General features: G+C 36.1%; 3 protein-coding genes across 8 annotated transcripts; 1 reads left to right on the plus strand and 2 right to left on the minus strand.

Annotated features, from left to right (window-relative positions):
* Positions 1-2,492: 2,492 nt before the first annotated feature.
* On the plus strand, positions 2,493-6,749 carry LOC105156515 (putative WRKY transcription factor 3). Of its 3 annotated transcripts, XM_020692117.2 has the most exons (5): positions 2,493-2,701; positions 2,783-3,013; positions 4,900-5,594; positions 5,677-5,838; positions 6,096-6,749. In XM_020692117.2, exons 1-5 carry the CDS (start codon positions 2,600-2,602, stop codon positions 6,373-6,375), a joined length of 1,470 nt encoding a protein of 489 aa, XP_020547776.2. In that variant the 5' UTR covers positions 2,493-2,599; the 3' UTR covers positions 6,376-6,749. The 3 variants fall into 3 exon arrangements, with proteins under 3 accessions (XP_020547776.2, XP_011070969.2, XP_011070970.2); XM_011072667.3 differs by having other exon boundaries at positions 2,495-3,013; XM_011072668.3 differs by having other exon boundaries at positions 2,499-3,013; positions 5,680-5,838.
* A 189-nt stretch (positions 6,750-6,938) lies between these two features.
* LOC105156516 (uncharacterized) lies at positions 6,939-11,693 on the minus strand. 4 transcript variants are annotated; one of them, XM_011072669.3, is made up of 9 exons: positions 10,823-11,690; positions 9,743-10,184; positions 9,487-9,570; positions 9,120-9,405; positions 8,866-9,028; positions 8,629-8,757; positions 8,079-8,273; positions 7,752-7,874; positions 6,939-7,591 (listed from the first exon to the last, which is right to left on the minus strand). In XM_011072669.3, the coding sequence occupies exons 2-9, from the start codon at positions 10,023-10,025 to the stop codon at positions 7,478-7,480; spliced, it is 1,377 nt and encodes a 458-aa protein (XP_011070971.1). In that variant the 5' UTR covers positions 10,026-10,184; positions 10,823-11,690; the 3' UTR covers positions 6,939-7,477. The 4 variants fall into 4 exon arrangements, with proteins under 4 accessions (XP_011070971.1, XP_088733578.1, XP_020547777.1 ...); XM_088877452.1 differs by having other exon boundaries at positions 9,743-10,519; XM_020692118.2 differs by having other exon boundaries at positions 10,377-11,690.
* Positions 11,694-13,325: 1,632 nt separating this feature from the next.
* LOC105156517 (uncharacterized) lies at positions 13,326-15,352 on the minus strand. Its single transcript, XM_011072671.3, has 2 exons — positions 14,208-15,352; positions 13,326-13,667 (listed from the first exon to the last, which is right to left on the minus strand). Exon 1 carries the CDS (start codon positions 15,210-15,212, stop codon positions 14,226-14,228), a length of 987 nt encoding a protein of 328 aa, XP_011070973.1. The 5' UTR covers positions 15,213-15,352; the 3' UTR covers positions 13,326-13,667; positions 14,208-14,225.
* Between the last annotated feature and the right edge of the window lie 991 nt (positions 15,353-16,343).

A 16,343-nucleotide genomic window follows, 5' to 3' on the forward strand; every position in this document is an offset into this window, starting at 1 on the left:
TTGTTGGCTGAATCATTGATGGCTTACGTCCTCGACTATTAAGAGACTGCTTTATTAGGATCATGTGGGTCTCGGTTATGCTCTACTTCTTTTCACAGTTTTCTAATTTTTTTCCCAAGAGCCGTTCGAATCTCATGTTTTTTTATTAAGGTGTGGGTGTTGAATTTTATGTTGCGGGCAAGTTATGTTGATAACTTTTACAGTCCGGAAGCATTTCTGTTTTTAGTGATCTTGTTATTATTCTGTCGGTTTTACTTCTGAGCATATATTTTGCGGCCTTGCCAGGCAATTTTCCTTGCATGAAATTGAATTTCTCGTGGAATGCAATGTTTACTTGCAATGGTGTTGGAAAGTTGATTCTATCGATAGTTGCATTTGTGTAGGTTCGGTCATGGTTTCATTATTAAAGGGAAAGTAGCACTATACCTCGTGCCATTTGGGGTTGTAAGTGAGATGGAGGAGAGAAGTACTGAAATCCTGGACAAATCCTTATTTATCCCTTGTTAGTCAACCAACCATTATTATGTCTTGGTTGCATAAAATCACAAGTCATTTAATGATTATCTTCATTGGTTGCGTGATATGACCTTTTTTTTTCAGCAACGTATTTTAATAAGTCTTTTTACTCAAACTGGTTTTAGATCAAATTAAATAAATTGCAAATCAAGTGTGGTGATGCATTTACCATGTCATTTCATTTTTTTTTAAAACTATGTTGCTAGTGTATTACAATAATTTTCCTGTATTTCAAATGGTTCCTTGTTTCTACCCCCAAATTTTGGGAGAATAATAATCTTTACTAATTCTGTTCTGAATTTTGTCGTCTTATAAGGGATAGAGGAGCAACGTCTGGCACATATATAATTGCAAATTCCGGTCTTGGTCGCTTGCAGTTGCAGTCAATAATAGGACCGCTCGAGGTTTGTGGTTTCAGTGGACAGTTGCTGGGCATAAGCTAACGAGCGATCCAATTCTTCACATATGTTGGATCCACATCTTGAGAAGTTGGCCTAATTTAACCAGATAAACGCTACTCTTTTTGGCATAGGATATCAAAAGAATTAAAAAAATAAATAAAACAGGCAGGGTGGTGAAAGCGAAAGAATCTACACCATGTTGCTCAACCAATAATCCTACGTGCCCTGCATCTACCAGTAACATCACTTGCTTAACTCACTGTAATTCCTATATTATACGTATTAAATATTTTGGCATTTCTCTATCAAGTTGCTTTCCATTATTCACAACTCCCAATTATTTTCCATGAAATACAATTCAAGAATTTATCAGATTTTGTGGAGTTGTAGAATTAAGAAGGAGATACCAAAAAATGAATTTCCCACGTCCTCAGAGATGAATATTTTAGGACAAGATGCCCCAAACAAGGGGTACATGATGAGTTAGTTCCTCACATTCTCCATATTTTAATTGAGCGACGGCCAACCTCACATGGTGACGCCGATCCATCTCTTTGGTGCGTAGCGGTGTGCAGACTACATCAACATCTTCTTAGCCCACGCTCATTAAATTGGAACAAGACAATCTATCTTGAAGGCCGCCCGCCCACGTCCTCCGCCACACAACCAGACAATCCCAATTCCCATCTCGTCAGTTTCTAGTACATCACTTTCACATCAACACCACTTGCGTCTATATTCTTCGCACTAAACTAAACCCTCAAGATAAGAGTGACTACCCACACGTCCCTCCCAATTTCCCACACTCAACATATCAACAGCACTAAACTATTGGAAAATGAAGTCAAAGGCAACAGTGACATACCAATTTGGCAATCGTGCTCAGTAGTAGGCAAATGCAATAAAACTGCTAGCTTAATTTCTCTTCATTCACATGATCCCGAATTGAAACGCTCAATGACCAATATGATTTATCTGGATATTTACTTTTATGATAAATTACAATGGGTTCTCATAACATTTATTATAATTTTAAATAATTTTTTAATATTTGAAAAATTATAAATACTCTGTTTAAATTAATGTGAGCTGTCATGAGGAGTATTTGTTTTAAACAATCATTATTTCAAAAAAATATTTGTAATTGTTAAAACATATAAGGGAGTATTTGTAATTGTAACAAATTTAAAAAAAATTCATTTGAATTTATCCTTACTTCTATTAGTCCAAACTACCCACATCAATAGTGTGTAATTTTTTTCACATCTTATGAAAAATATATAAATTGAAATTATTGTAATAAAAATATTAAATATATATTATCTTGACAACTAAGGAAACGAATATAAGTATATAATAAATATTCAAAATTATTAATTAAAATCTGTTGAAAGTGATATTTAAGGGAGTTTCTAATTCGCTTAGTTGTCAGGCTTGAGAAGTTGTTGGGGCCAAGTTAACAAAACTGTATTCTTTTTTTTTTAAAAAAAAAATGAAAAAGAAAAAGAAAAAGAATTATTGTTAAATCTTCATAGACTTTTTACTGGAAAAAAGAAAAGAAAAAAAAAAAGAGAAATTGTAGAAAAGCAGAAGCGACGACTTTTGCTAAAATAGAAACCCAAAAAACTTGTTCGCAGACTTTAACACACGCAAAATCGCACGTCAAACTGAGCCTGAATCCAATGGCTGACAACAAGCCTCCACCACCGCCACCCTCATCGTCTAAACCTCCGCCCACGATCACTCTGCCGCCCAGAACTGCAATGGACAATTTCTTCACAGGGGTGAGTCCTGGCCCCATGACTCTGGTTTCTAACTTATTTGCTGAAAATGATGCGGACAGCGACTGTCGCTCCTTCTCACAGCTTCTCGCCGGCGCCATATCGTCTCCGGCAGCTCTACCAAACGTTAGACAGAATTTTGCTCATCCGCAGCCGGAGAGTAGGGGTGGAGGTGGTGGGACTGGGGAGTTTAGGTTTCAGCAGAGTAGGCCGGCCGGGTTGGTGGTAACACAGCCGCTGGGAATGTTTACGATTCCTCCGGGGTTGAGTCCTGCGAGCTTGCTAGATTCTCCGGGGTTCTTTTCTTCATCACAGGTAGTTAATAGAGGTTTTAATTTCCTGTTTTTTTGTTTGCTTTGATTTGAGGTGGTTTTTTTTTGGTTAGAAGTTATTGGTGTGGTTTTATGCGTATATGTGTCTTTTTGGTGCTTACTTATTAAAGCTATGAAACTGTAATGTAATTGTGAAAACTGTATTTGTGATTGGTTTATTGTTGTATACTGAAGATGGCATGGAGAAAGAAGGAAAAAAAAGCTATTCTTTTTGGGTCATTTTCTCAAGATAAAATGGAAACTTTTGACACTTCTTTTAAGGAAAATTCTTACCCAAACTAAGTTGTCTCTTAACATAATGCACTTGCTATGTGATTGGTCACTTTTTCTGAAATATAAACCAATCATAAAAATTGGTTCAGGTGGTGCCAAATGGTCTGGGTTAGAGTTTCCCTTCTGTTAAAGCTTTATGATGAGTTATTTTGGCAATGAGCAGAGACAGGGGGTGTTATCCATTTATCGGCTTATATATTTGTTGGTAAAGATATTGGTTTGTTTAGAAAGTACTGTAGACAGGACGTACAAGCAAAATGTGGGAGTTTTGGGGAGGCTCCAAATATTGGTTTTGTATCCAATTTAAGTAGAAACTAAACTTATTCCTCCTTTTGTATGTAGTTCTTACATTTCGTAGAAAATATCAAAGCTCGTGTAAAACTTCATGTGACGAAATTAACAGGGATGAATTTTCATCAATGCCAAAAAATGTTTCTAATTGATTGAAAATGGAAAACGTCTGCAATCCGAGTAATTAATTGATGAAACTCGAATGATCTTGAACATGGCTAACTTATGCTGGAATGACAAACCACCTTTTCTAAATGAAACCTATAAGCTTGTACATTAGGACTTCTTCTGATTTCTGTATTACGGAATTTTAGTTAAAGGCTTTAGAGGTTCTTATTCCTCATAAAAAAGAGCCTAGTTTTATGGATTGCCGTTTGCAAATGTAATTTGCTGCTGGTGTTCATGGTTGAGATACACATAAATACCTGAGAGCTCCTTAGTAATCAATATATAGTATAGAGATAGATAAATATGCATGTGTATACATATATAAAGAGGTCCTGGAAGAAAAGGCTTTGTGCCTTAACCTCTTAATCAGTGGGCCATTTGTTCTAATTTTAGTTTTGTGGCTTACTCTTGCTCTAATGCAAGAAACACAACTAAAGATTATAATTCCATTTCACATATAACCTTTTTTAGTGTGAAAACAGCTGGATCCTACACTTATCTTCATGGCAAGAGCTTATGAACTTTTTCCCTGCTATATACTAGATGGGTAGGAAGGGAAAGAATATTCCATATTTGGAACTAGATCTTTGGCCTCTTGTACTTCTTCAAAGTCATTACCATTATATCTATGCTATAAAACAGAGTTTTGTAGAGAAAGAATGGTTTCTTATTCTGTGGTTCTCCTTTATGAAATTTCTCATTTCTCCCCTTGATATGGATATACATTTATCTCCTGTCTGGTATGGTGATGAAATTTGATGTAATTATAGTAAAAGGACATCTCCTTTGATGCATATACTGTTAGCCATTTGCCCTGCACTGTTCACTAATTTGAGTGATTCTTTCCCTGTAAGTTAAAACTTGGGGCACTTCGGGCATCTATTGAGTGATACTCAGCAGTATGCTACAGCATGAAACCTATGCAAATGATTGTCTGTGTGCAATCCAAAATGTTGGGAAAGTTTGAGCAGTTCTGATATGATTTGGAGGCAGTATGTCTCCCTGGGAAGTGAGAGTTTTACTATCTTAGTTTAGAAAGTGTTAGAATTTTCTTCCTTGAAGATATTGTTCGACTTCTTGGACATGTAACTTTGCCCCTGTTTCAAATACTTATTGTCCCCCTTCTGCTTGAAGTAGGATCCCTTTGGAATGTCACATCAACAAATCCTGGCCCGGGTTACTGCTCAAGCTCAAAATCAGATGCAAATCCAGCCTGAATACCCGTCTTTATCATCAGCTCCTGCTTTATCTGCTTCCCATCTCCAACCTTTTCCTTCCAATGCATCTTTGCAGCAGCAGATATCTCCATCTTTGCCAGACCCGAAAATCATGAAGGAGTCATCTGATATTTCTCACACTGATCAGAAATCTCAACCTGCTAGCTTCAATGTTGATAAACCTACTGATGATGGGTACAATTGGCGCAAGTATGGGCAGAAGCAGGTGAAAGGCAGTGAGTTCCCTAGAAGCTATTATAAATGTACTCATCCCAATTGTCCAGTCAAGAAGAAAGTTGAACGGTCTCTTGATGGTCAAATAACTGAGATCATATACAAAGGCCAACACAACCATTCCCCACCTAGTAAACGTACGAAAGATACTGGAAACGCGAATGGAACCATGAACCCTCAGGGAAACTCTGAACTTGGCTCTGATGGTCGGACTGGAAACTTGAATGAACCTAAGGAGGGGCTTCCTTATTTATCATCCACCAGAGATCTGGAAGCTAGCCAAGCTACACCTGAACATATATCTGGATCAAGTGACAGTGAAGAAGTGGGTAATGCTGAAGCTAGACTAGATGATGAGGATAAGCCTGAATCCAAAAGAAGGTATATGGTTTCCCATATTATGGATATCTAATAAATGATTGTTTGTAAATTTATTATAAAGTATTACAAGGTGAAACATTAGCAGGAATGTCGAGGTTCAGACTTCAGAGCAAGCATCATCCCATCGCACGGTTACCGAGCCTAGGATCATCGTCCAGACCACGAGTGAAGTTGACCTTTTGGATGATGGTTATAGATGGCGAAAATATGGCCAGAAGGTCGTTAAAGGGAACCCTTACCCAAGGTGAAAACTTTGTTTTTCATTGCCAAAGTTGGAAAACTGTCTTATGATGTGAAGATATATTGATACTTCCATTAGATTGCTAACTTTGTGGAAACATAGTTGGAGTGTGTTCTTTGATTTTGCGATTGCTGGACCTAATATACAGAATCCCATTATTCAGCATTTGCAATGCCAATCGATGTTAGCTTCATCTGTCTTAATGAATGTGTGTTTGTGCTTCAGCATTTTCTCTGAAGTCATCTTGCTTGTGTTTGCAGAAGCTACTACAAGTGTACTAACCCCGGTTGCAATGTCCGGAAGCATGTTGAAAGGGCAGCAAGTGACCCAAAAGCTGTTATAACAACATATGAGGGTAAACACAACCATGATCTACCCGTTGCTAGAGGCAGCAGCCACAGCACCGCAAATGCTTCTTTACAGTTGAGACCACACAACTCAGTAGCTGACAGATCAAGAGCAGATGGAAGAATGGAATTTGGCAGCAATGAGCAACAGCCTGTAGCCCTTCTGCGGTTCAAAGAAGAACAGATAACATAGCTTTCTTATAAATGAATGGGACAAGCCAAGGTACTGAAATTGCTACTATGAGGTACATGAGACTACTGGTGAGTATGCTTGAGCTATGCTTGCTCCTGGCTATATTTACTTAACACAGACGTACAAAGAGATGCAGAGAGTAGGTTATACAAATGGCTGAAACAACAAAATACAAAAGCTTGAGTTGAACAGGATTGTTTGTAAATTTTCGTCAACAGGAAACAACTATTGTAGTGTTGTTGACATGTGCATTCTTTCTGTAAATTATTTTGTATTGCTAATATTGTATTGTGAAACACACGAGCAACGGGGGTGGATCTTTGGACTTGCCATTTGAAAAATGAAGATAGTTTTTTTGTTGTTTTGGATTTCAAGCCATTTACTTGTATTTGTCTGCTTCTTTACCAAATCTTTAATAATACAATATTAGCAATATCAAATGACGGGCAGCTGGAAGAACTTGTTAGGTCTATGCTATCAGGTACTCTGTTTACTGTTTTCGAGTATCAGTTCGATGCAACTTCTAAATACTTCTGTTTGGGTGTTGACAGTGGAGAAAAATGTGTAATCAATGTCTTTTGTGCATGAATGTGAATTTCATTCAACTGTACATGGGATGATTGGATACTCTCCATGCACTTATCCAGACACACGGACTTGTACATATACTGAGCATTTTCCCATATTGTTCAGCTAATCAGCCATTGATGAGAGGTAAGCGTCTTGCTATCTTCCTCCCCTATTTATTTACATTGACATGAATTCTGTTACACATTGGTCTAAATCAACTCTCTTTTGAGAAATAAATGCAAAGAACCAAAAATTGAAGAATTTTTTCGACCTCAATGTTCTAAAGATCAGCCTATGATAGAAGAACTAGCTTCTTAAACACCAGCAAAAGAATATTTGCAAGCTTAATGAGCTTCTGCTTGTGCTCTCTCCTCCTCCCCATCTGGAAACATCTGTTTTCAATATTTACCTTCTCCTTTGCAAACACCACCTATGCCTAGGTGGGGGTTGGGGTAGAAGACATGTGTTCGACTGCCTTCTTGTGGGTCAAATGTTCTCTCTCGAATGTATTGATCTCCATTTTTACCCCATCTTATTCATCAGTCGGAGTTACTAGTGTTCGCATCTGGCCACAATTTACAAGATCTACTTTGTTGAGTCGGATGCAACACAACACTTTCTCAGGCAGTTCCTCAGGGGTTTGTGCCTGCAGCCAACAAAAGTGTGATAAATGTTTCAGGAAGAATGAGAGTGGTCACTATCTTAGTGTTATAAGCATAAAAATCAGTTGTGTCTGCTGTTTTCTTGAACAAGAAACCTACTATATGCTATGTTCTACTGAATCTGGTGGTAATCCAAAGAATTACCTGAATTGTCAATCCGAGATCAAGTATGCCGTGTTTCAGACGTTCTCGAAATGCTTGAAATCCTTTCCTAGATATATAGCTGAAACGATGTACGTCGAGGTCTATTTCAAAGTAGTTAGTGCCCTGCAAACAAGGAACCAATGAGAGACTCTTGAAACAAAATTTTCAATAAGAAGCTTTTGTTTTCTGTTCAAATACCAAAAGGGAAACATACAATTTGAGCAGGAATGCTAGCTACACTAGCTTAGTTGGGCATATAAGAGCATCTTTACCAGATAAGAACTATTTCTAGAGCCAGAGTGGATCTTGCTTTGCTGAAAAGCATACCTTGTAGAAAGTATGTTGAGGACGAGAAAGCACCGGTTTATCTTTATATGCCTGTAGAAGCTTTCTTTCTGCTGAACTCAAACCGAGGTCTTCAGGATTCACAGGATTGACCATGATTTTTAGTCTTTCTCTGAAAGGTACCACAGATTCCTTTGCAAAACCTTTCATGGTTTCCATCTGATTTTCGAGAAACCTCTGTAGTAGAAACCAAGGAAGACAACATCAGCTGATGTGCGGATCCAGACCCTTAGGCCTTAGCTACATATATGCAGCATGTAAAAGGTGGCTGTTCTTTGCTCAAGTTTCTTGGTTGTAAATGCAATAATGTCATCTCCAGTATTTCTTAGCAGCCATCTCAAATTCATATTGTTCATACTCATTCGGTGCCTTCAGTTACAGTTTCAAAATCATTCTTGCACTGATATTTCCACAAACTTGAAGAACATGGTAGAAAAACAAAGACTCAAGATTCTTAAAGCCTTTCACAAGTTGAGAAAAACTATGACTGCTAAATGAGATGTGGAAATCTAGGTTAGCAGTCTTATCTTACCTTTAAAGTTTCCAAGAACTTTGGAGAAATATCTCTGTCGGAATTCTCAGACACTTTGAAGTATAGTACAAGGCTCATTCCTTCCCCATCACTATCTCCAAGAAACACAGAAGGAGGATAAGCAGGAAGCTGCCAACGACACGTCAGAGATTTTAAGCTTAATTGCTCAATAGCATTTATTCTGATATATACAAAGCTATCACAAAAATTGAAGAACATCAAAGACAAATGTGGTACCTGTATATTGACAATCAGCAGGGAAGGCAATTCATGGTATGATTTTGCAAAGGGAAGTTCAATGTGCTCTGCAATGTGATGTATCTTCCGAGGGCAGGCAAATAAATCAACTCCAACTGGAACATACGGGCTGTAATCTGGAGCAGGGTGTTTCTTTTTATCTCTGCATATAATTTCGTGTTAAGCAAAACTGAGAACTATCGAAAGTAGTGTCAATAAACAGATGATTATGAAAAGAACGACGGAAGACATGCCTGAAATAATTCTCTCCACGAAGTTTAAATGCAGAAGGTGCAACCGGGCACCAGGAGCATTGAGCTAAACAAGACTTCAACTTTTTCCCTTCAGTTTTATCTGCAGAGTTCTGTAAATTGGCTTTCCTACTCTTAGAACATATTTCATCAGCTTTTGTCAAAGAAAGATCAATATCTTGTGTGTCTGTTGATGAATGTGTGAAGTTATCTTCCTTAAGTTCCTCGTGCTGAGCCATTTGAATATTTGATGTGCTTCGAGTTGGACTGCTCAGTGATCCAAAACCGTCTGAAGAAAAGGTCAAAACACGGTGAATGAATAACTCATTGGTGGCTATTTAAAGAAAATATACAAAATCTTGGATTTAACCTCCGGCGATGCTGATGAAGTCTTCATCAGTATCAGAATCAAGAATACTTAGAGAGTCGAACCATTCTTCATCCGAACACTTTTCTGCTTAGATAATAGACAAGAAGAATGATCTTTCATGTAATTGGCCATAATGCTTAAATGTAGCATGAAAAGCTAGTGCTGCTCATATCCTTTTAACCATACATTCCGCAAACACAACAAATATGCTACTAAGACAAGTCAGAGATGGAAGTTAGACGAAGAGAGGACTTACTGTTTGGACCAACTTCAGTTTTGATCAATTGCAACTGGGCACGATGGACAGAGAGATTCTGGACCTCAGCCCTCCTGCAGATTATTGACTCGCCATTTTGAACACCCACAAAATCAAAATCTTGGATGGGGAAGTCGTTGGCATAAATATCACCATCAGTATTCTGGTCTATAGGTGCAACCAGGATCGAGGGAGCTATCTTTCTGTTAAACTTGCATGATTTATAGAAGTATTTCACCTTCGACTTTAACTTACTTCTGGGCTTGGAGACACAGCCACCCATGAGAATGACTAAATTTCATGAAATCAAGCAAGGCACTTCTTCATATCAGGCGTCAACTTTAACAACTGAATTCAGCACCACTAGATTGAAGACTTCTCAAGAAAACCAAGGAATTCCAGCCAGCACCATGAGCAAATGCGCCCGAGATATCAACTCACACTAATTGCAACAATTGATAAGTCAACGAAATACAACAAGAGAATATCTGATTCCCAGGAGGATCAGTTCTACAGACAGCAAGAACTAAAGCAAGCACTTGCCTTAAACCATAACAAGATTGGTTTTAAAGGAAAATCACTACAGTTTCTTTGAGTTTGTATGCAAATAAAATCAATAAAGTTTAAGACTTACATCAGAGTTCATGCTTTGTCCGCCATTAAATGGTGACAAGATGCTCAAATAGCTTGGTGCTAATATCTCTCTTTTACTGAGTGAATCAATCTTTAAACCTCAAAAAGTTACCTAAGAAAGTTTACATTTATTCTTACACGGTCCTGCAATAACAATTTTACGGCTGTAACAGAGCTAGATAGCTTATGTTTAGATGAAAAAACTACAATGGACCACAAGCCATTACGGGGTTCTCTTATAGAAGTCAACCTTTCAACATCGAAAATGCTATATGAGAAGCAGATAGAAAATTTACAAAAGTAGACCAAGTAAACTCAGTATATAGGAATATTTCAAGAATAGGCTGCATAAGACTTTAGATGACACTGAAATTCAGACACAAACATATCTTTTCCAACTGTAACCACAAGTACAGTACTATGAAACTCAGGTTGTTATTTACTCACCATAGAACAGAAGTGAAGAACCATAGCATTAAGAATCAATACAGACCCAGAGGCGATGAATCATCAGTTATATCTGTTTCAGAGGTAAAAATTTACAGCAAAGTGAAACTAAAACCAGCCCACATGAGTGCTGATTGGAGGAAGACCAAATTCTTGGTCTAAATGCACGTTAAGCAGAAATATAGTGGTTTAAAACCCCGAAGCCAAATTTTGACCAGAACCAAAACAACCACCCACCAGAATCACACAACAGAACGCGGCTTTGAAAAATGATCATTTATCAAAAAAGACTAGATTTTTGGGTCCTTTCTCCACCTGAAAAGATGGTATGTGAAAGAAAGATCTCAACATGAACTAAGAAGGGGTTGTCATTTGTCAAAAATGATAAGCCAGAACCATATAATATATAGGTAAAGAGGAGGAGTTCTAATGATTAGAGTGCTGTACAGCCCTCTTATTTATTTAAGAGAACTGTAGAGAGCAACACAACAGCATTAATTAAACAAAGCAGAGATGGCCCTTCACCAGAAAACCAAAAGGGCCAAGAATAAGGGGAAAAAATGTAAACTATTCCCTGAAAAAACCACTATGCAAGAATGCCTAAACCACCACCACCCTTCAAAATATATGTACTTCTGCTAACCTACAGAACCTCATAAATTTTCATTTTATTTGTTTTAAAGGATTAGACTTAAGAAATAAGAGGAAAATTTTCTTGGAAAATATGCAAGTGTTCAAGATTATTTAGCCCTTTAATCAACCTGCACTCTAGTTCAAGATGGAAGATAGTGGAAAATGAAGAGTCACAATGAAGAGATGTACAGATATATCATATAAATGTGTAAGTTAAAATAATTATTGCTGCTGTGCTTTTGCGTGGAACGGAGGACGCTGAGGAGGAGAGAAGAAGACACTTTTTAGCATCAAGTCTGATGCATTAATTGCTGAAAATTCTTGCATGAAATTAATTACATGGATAGCATTCATTTATCTATTCTTGTAAAGTGAAATTTATTCTTTTCTGGACTATAAATATTTTAAATTATTCCAGATTTGAGTAAGATTTTTGATATTTGAGATATGTAAATATAGGTGAAAATTTTAAATATTATAAAAGAAGTTCAAGAAAATATTGTTAAAAAAGAAAAAAAAAACATTTAATGGGTTCTAAAGTAAGTGGGATGCTTGGAAGTTGGAACTCATGGCACACTGATTATACTTTTTAAAAAGGAAAAATACATTGATTATGTTGTTAGCAAAGCCCCAAGTGGCCTAATTTCTAATAAAGGTTTGTCTCTTTGTCTTTTTCTTTTTTTTTTTGTCAGTTTTTAAAATAAAAATATATTCATTTATATATATTCTTTTATTTAAAAATATATTAATTTAACACGACAATTCAATAACTAATTTGAAGCGTATTCTCATTTGATAAGAAAACCATTTCATTTCTTGTGAAATATTATTGTGATTGTCAACTTATGAGTTTTTAAGTAATGGCAATGATTTGATTGTTGAGGTTTGCGACCACCAAAGTTGCACTAATGTTCCAACTTTTGAAGTAGTTGGGGCCGTAAAGCCAACCAATTTTCATTTGTGTCCTCACTCTGATTCTACCAACCCATTGCAGGAATTTAATAATTTATTAAAAAAATTGGCCTCCGCCTCCTACCCCTACTCCTACTCCTATCTCCACCCAAAAATTAAAAAATTTGGTAAAGACTAAACAAAGGCTACGGATAACTAAATTGCAAAATGTCTTATTTAAATATCACTAATTTTAATTTTATTAAAAAAATTAGGTCCTGTCATTTTATTTAGATGCATTATAAATCAACAGTTAACGGGTCATAACACTTAATTAATGAGAATTGGGTAAATTCGTAGCGTGTGTGTTACAATGGAAATTTGTCATTCAACTCCCAAGCACAATGGAAATTTGTCATTCAACTCCCAAGCACAAGTTCCATTGCTCTATACCACCTTATTATTCTTCTTACTTAATTATCATTAATTTTTGTTATTAGTTGATTAATCATTGTCATGATTACCAATTAAAACTTTGAAGATGTTCACATTATATTTTATAGAAGCGGTATTTACATAATTAGCAAATATTCAAATATTCGATGAGGCGTGAACTCAAAATCTTCAATTATTGATAAAATATCAACTTTAACTATTAACAAAAATATCTTAGTGACTATCCATATTCAGACAAAAATATCATTAGTGAATATCATTGGTGGGTGGATCCAATTTGAAGCAAAGCAGCCCAAGCCCACAATATAGCTTCTGATTGAATATATAAAACATTTATGAAAATTCTAATCCAGATCATACTCCACCCTAGACCTAAACAACAACAAGTACACTGCATTTTGAAGAGTAATTCCACAAAGTTGGTATACAAGCAGTTCGTAGTCCATACATATTAGTAACTACTGTCTTCACATTCAAATCAACACAAGACTACAGTTGGGCTAATCAAGTTCGGACAAAACCAGAACAGAGAAGGGCAAAAACTGAATGCTAACAGGTAGAGTACAACATGAAACCAGTGCTCCAAACAACTTCACATGGTAGTTAAGGTATCATCTCAACACCAACAAATTCGGGTACTATGTCAACATTGTAAGTACCATTACATCGTTAATACGAGTATATATGTATATATTCCATATCACACGGTCTCTACTCAATACAAGGAATCCATTGGCAACGACTTCATGGAGATTACCATAAGAAACAGAGTTTGTGAAGTTTGAGCACAACTCAATCAGCAAGCTGTCTTCTTAATAAGGATATGGAACATCAGTTATCTCAACCAGAAAGTTCGGCATCCATTCTGTGGAAAACAAAGTTTATCTATTTCTAACAAGTTCAATGTGGCCAAGGCAATCTATATCAGAATTATATGGTAGAAGAACTGTGTAAAGTGCAAATCATTTGTCTGTAAAACCTATTACTTATGCAATAATTTACCTTGCATTTGACTTTTTTGACCTGGCTGCAAATACATGAAAATCACTGTTGTTGTCCCGATAAAATGACAGTAGTTGAGTGATTGTATAAATGAAAGAAGCATTTATCATGATTAATACATGCAAATTCAAAATTTTCTAAGCAACCAGATTGCACATATCTTCTTATCTAACACAAAACAGATCAATTGATATCTAAAAACTGATATGAGACACTGAATAATCAAAAAATAAGTTACAGGACAAATTTTCTTTAAGTACCAAGTCGAGAATTTTCATGTGTCTAGATCCTTTGTATAACTTCTTTTTATACATACACATTCTTAATATTCTAAACGTGTAATAAAAACAACAGTGGGACATGCCAAAAGCAGCTTTTCTTTTAACAAGGTTAAGCTGCTAACCTCAAGCTCATCCTGCAGTTAGGCGACATAAACAACATGAGGAACCTTCCCATCATCAAAAGGCAAGCTGACATACTCCTGTGCAAATTCTTCTGCAATCTCAAATGCCAACTCTCCGTGCAAGGCTTTGCAATACATGAACAACACGGCGTTTGCAGCTATACTGTAAAGCATCAAAATTGTCATAAAACCCGTGTAAACAACCGTCTGAAAAATGAATGCCCAGCTAACCCACCCCTCTCTAATTCCACCCACATCAGGGACCAAACTAGAACACAACATAGCCAACAGACCAAGCAATACACCAAACAGCATGATCATGGAAAACGCAACCCGTCTCATCCCTTTCACCAAATACGAGCTCCTTCTCAAGGGTGCCAAACCCCATTGAGATTCCACAACCACCACCACATTCGACAAATACCACTCCACCTGCAAGTAAATCAATAAACCCACAAGCAAAACAATGATCAAGATAACAAAGCCCCGAAAGTATACATTCTCGTACTCGATTTCAACCCCGAATAGAGCAAATCCGTTATACACCAACACCGTGAAACCCCCAAAAGCAAACGCAATCAATCCCACAATTATCTGGGTGAGGATCAGGGTCGCAGCCAGAGGGAAGAACGAAAAGAGAATAGACTTAATCGAGGAAACAAACTTCACGGGCCTACCGTAGAATCCGTGGAAGGTACTGTAGGTGACGGAGGCGGTAGCGCAAAGGGAGAAAAGGAGAACAAAGAGGCCATAAAGAAGTGGGAGAAGGAGGCGGGATTTTTCGATCGGAGGGATATCTGGTTCGGGCAAAGAGAAAAAGTAAAGGGATTGGTGATAATTGGAAACAGTTGAAGGGGAGCGGGAAAGAGAAGGGTAGACGATGAGAGAGAAGGAGAGAGGGAGGAGAAAGAGAACAGAGAGGGCCAAGAAATGGCGGGAGTAAGCGTTAATTATGCGCTTGGTTTCGGAGAGTACTCCACAGAGGTTTAGGCTATGGGTTGCCATGATTGATTCGCAGAGGAAGAAGAGATGTAAGAGAGAGAGAGGATTCGAGAAGACGATGGAGCAGAGAGATGAGATGGTTTGTGGATTTTGTCCAGTTCTATCAACAACTCTTTTCTTCCTCCCTGCTTATAATTCTATAATATATATACATAATGAAATGATAATCAGACAGCAGTATAGTATGGTACTCATTCTTTTTACAAGTGATCCGAAGCATACTCCTCCATTTGAGACATTTTATTATATTTATTTAATAAAATTAAATTAACTAAATAATAATCGAAATTAGTATGAATAAAAAAATTGATAAAACTAGTTAATTAAAAAATAAATATTTGTACTTACATTCTCTGCCTATGATTTATTTACCCAAATTACTATTATTTGTTATATAATTTCATAAACCACCTTGATAATTAAAATATAAGGTTAATTTGTGTAATAATATTGATGTTTTTTGAGATAAATATATATATATATATGTAATTTTCAGAAGATTCAGTCGTTTATGTGAATATATTGAGACTTTTTGTGGATTTATTAATAATTATTCAGAAAAACAAGAATAATTCGTGCAAATATTCCATAATTAAAGAAGTATAAATGTAATTATTTTTAAAAATAATTACTTATGTAAAAAAGTATTATAAGTAAGAATATTTTAATCAATCCATATCTTAGCTATTGGGAAGTAATTTTCCTAATACTTTGAGGCTTAATATATAGTACAGATTAAAACAAAAAATGGAAGATTGAGAATTAAGCACACTTTCAAATAGAGCAAGAATTTGGCGCACTATTCATTTTATGGGTTTTGTTTCTTCTTTTCCTCATCATAACCTCTTTCTCCCTTTCAGAGAATAAGATTTTATATACTGAAGTGAACAGAACAATCATACCATAGGAACTAAGATATAAGCACTATCTTTGATTTTATTTTTCGACAATCTCTGAAATAAGATAAAATACAATAATATTTGTCCCTTTATTTTTACATCTTATTTGTATATTTTTTTATTTTTGAATTTTTTTATGTAATAGATATACACACATTTATATATATAAATATAATATTAAAGAAATATAATTTGATAATTAACAATAATTTTTATCTTTCAAAAATATAATATT

The sequence above is a fragment of the Sesamum indicum genome, linkage group LG2, assembly GCF_026168435.1.
Source record: "Sesamum indicum cultivar Baizhima isolate 11 linkage group LG2, ASM2616843v1, whole genome shotgun sequence".
NCBI lineage: Eukaryota > Viridiplantae > Streptophyta > Magnoliopsida > Lamiales > Pedaliaceae > Sesamum > Sesamum indicum.

What these genes read in the sequence shown, in the direction of transcription:
- LOC105156515 (XM_011072667.3), top strand. Translation starts at nt 2,600, where the DNA reads ATGGCTGACAACAAGCCTCCACCACCGCCACCCTCATCGTCTAAACCT. An exon ending in AAGCCTGAATCCAAAAGAAG is followed by an intron (nt 5,595 to 5,676) that starts GTATATGGTTTC and finishes GTGAAACATTAG; the next exon opens with CAGGAATGTCGAGGTTCAGA. An exon ending in AAAGGGAACCCTTACCCAAG is followed by an intron (nt 5,839 to 6,095) that starts GTGAAAACTTTG and finishes TTGTGTTTGCAG; the next exon opens with AAGCTACTACAAGTGTACTA.
- LOC105156517 (XM_011072671.3), bottom strand. Translation starts at nt 15,212, where the DNA reads ATGGCAACCCATAGCCTAAACCTCTGTGGAGTACTCTCCGAAACCAAG.
- LOC105156516 (XM_011072669.3), bottom strand. Translation starts at nt 10,025, where the DNA reads ATGGGTGGCTGTGTCTCCAAGCCCAGAAGTAAGTTAAAGTCGAAGGTG. An exon ending in CGTGGAGAGAATTATTTCAG is followed by an intron (nt 9,029 to 9,119) that starts GCATGTCTTCCG and finishes AATTATATGCAG; the next exon opens with AGATAAAAAGAAACACCCTG. An exon ending in AGTTCTTGGAAACTTTAAAG is followed by an intron (nt 8,274 to 8,628) that starts GTAAGATAAGAC and finishes TTTCTACTACAG; the next exon opens with AGGTTTCTCGAAAATCAGAT.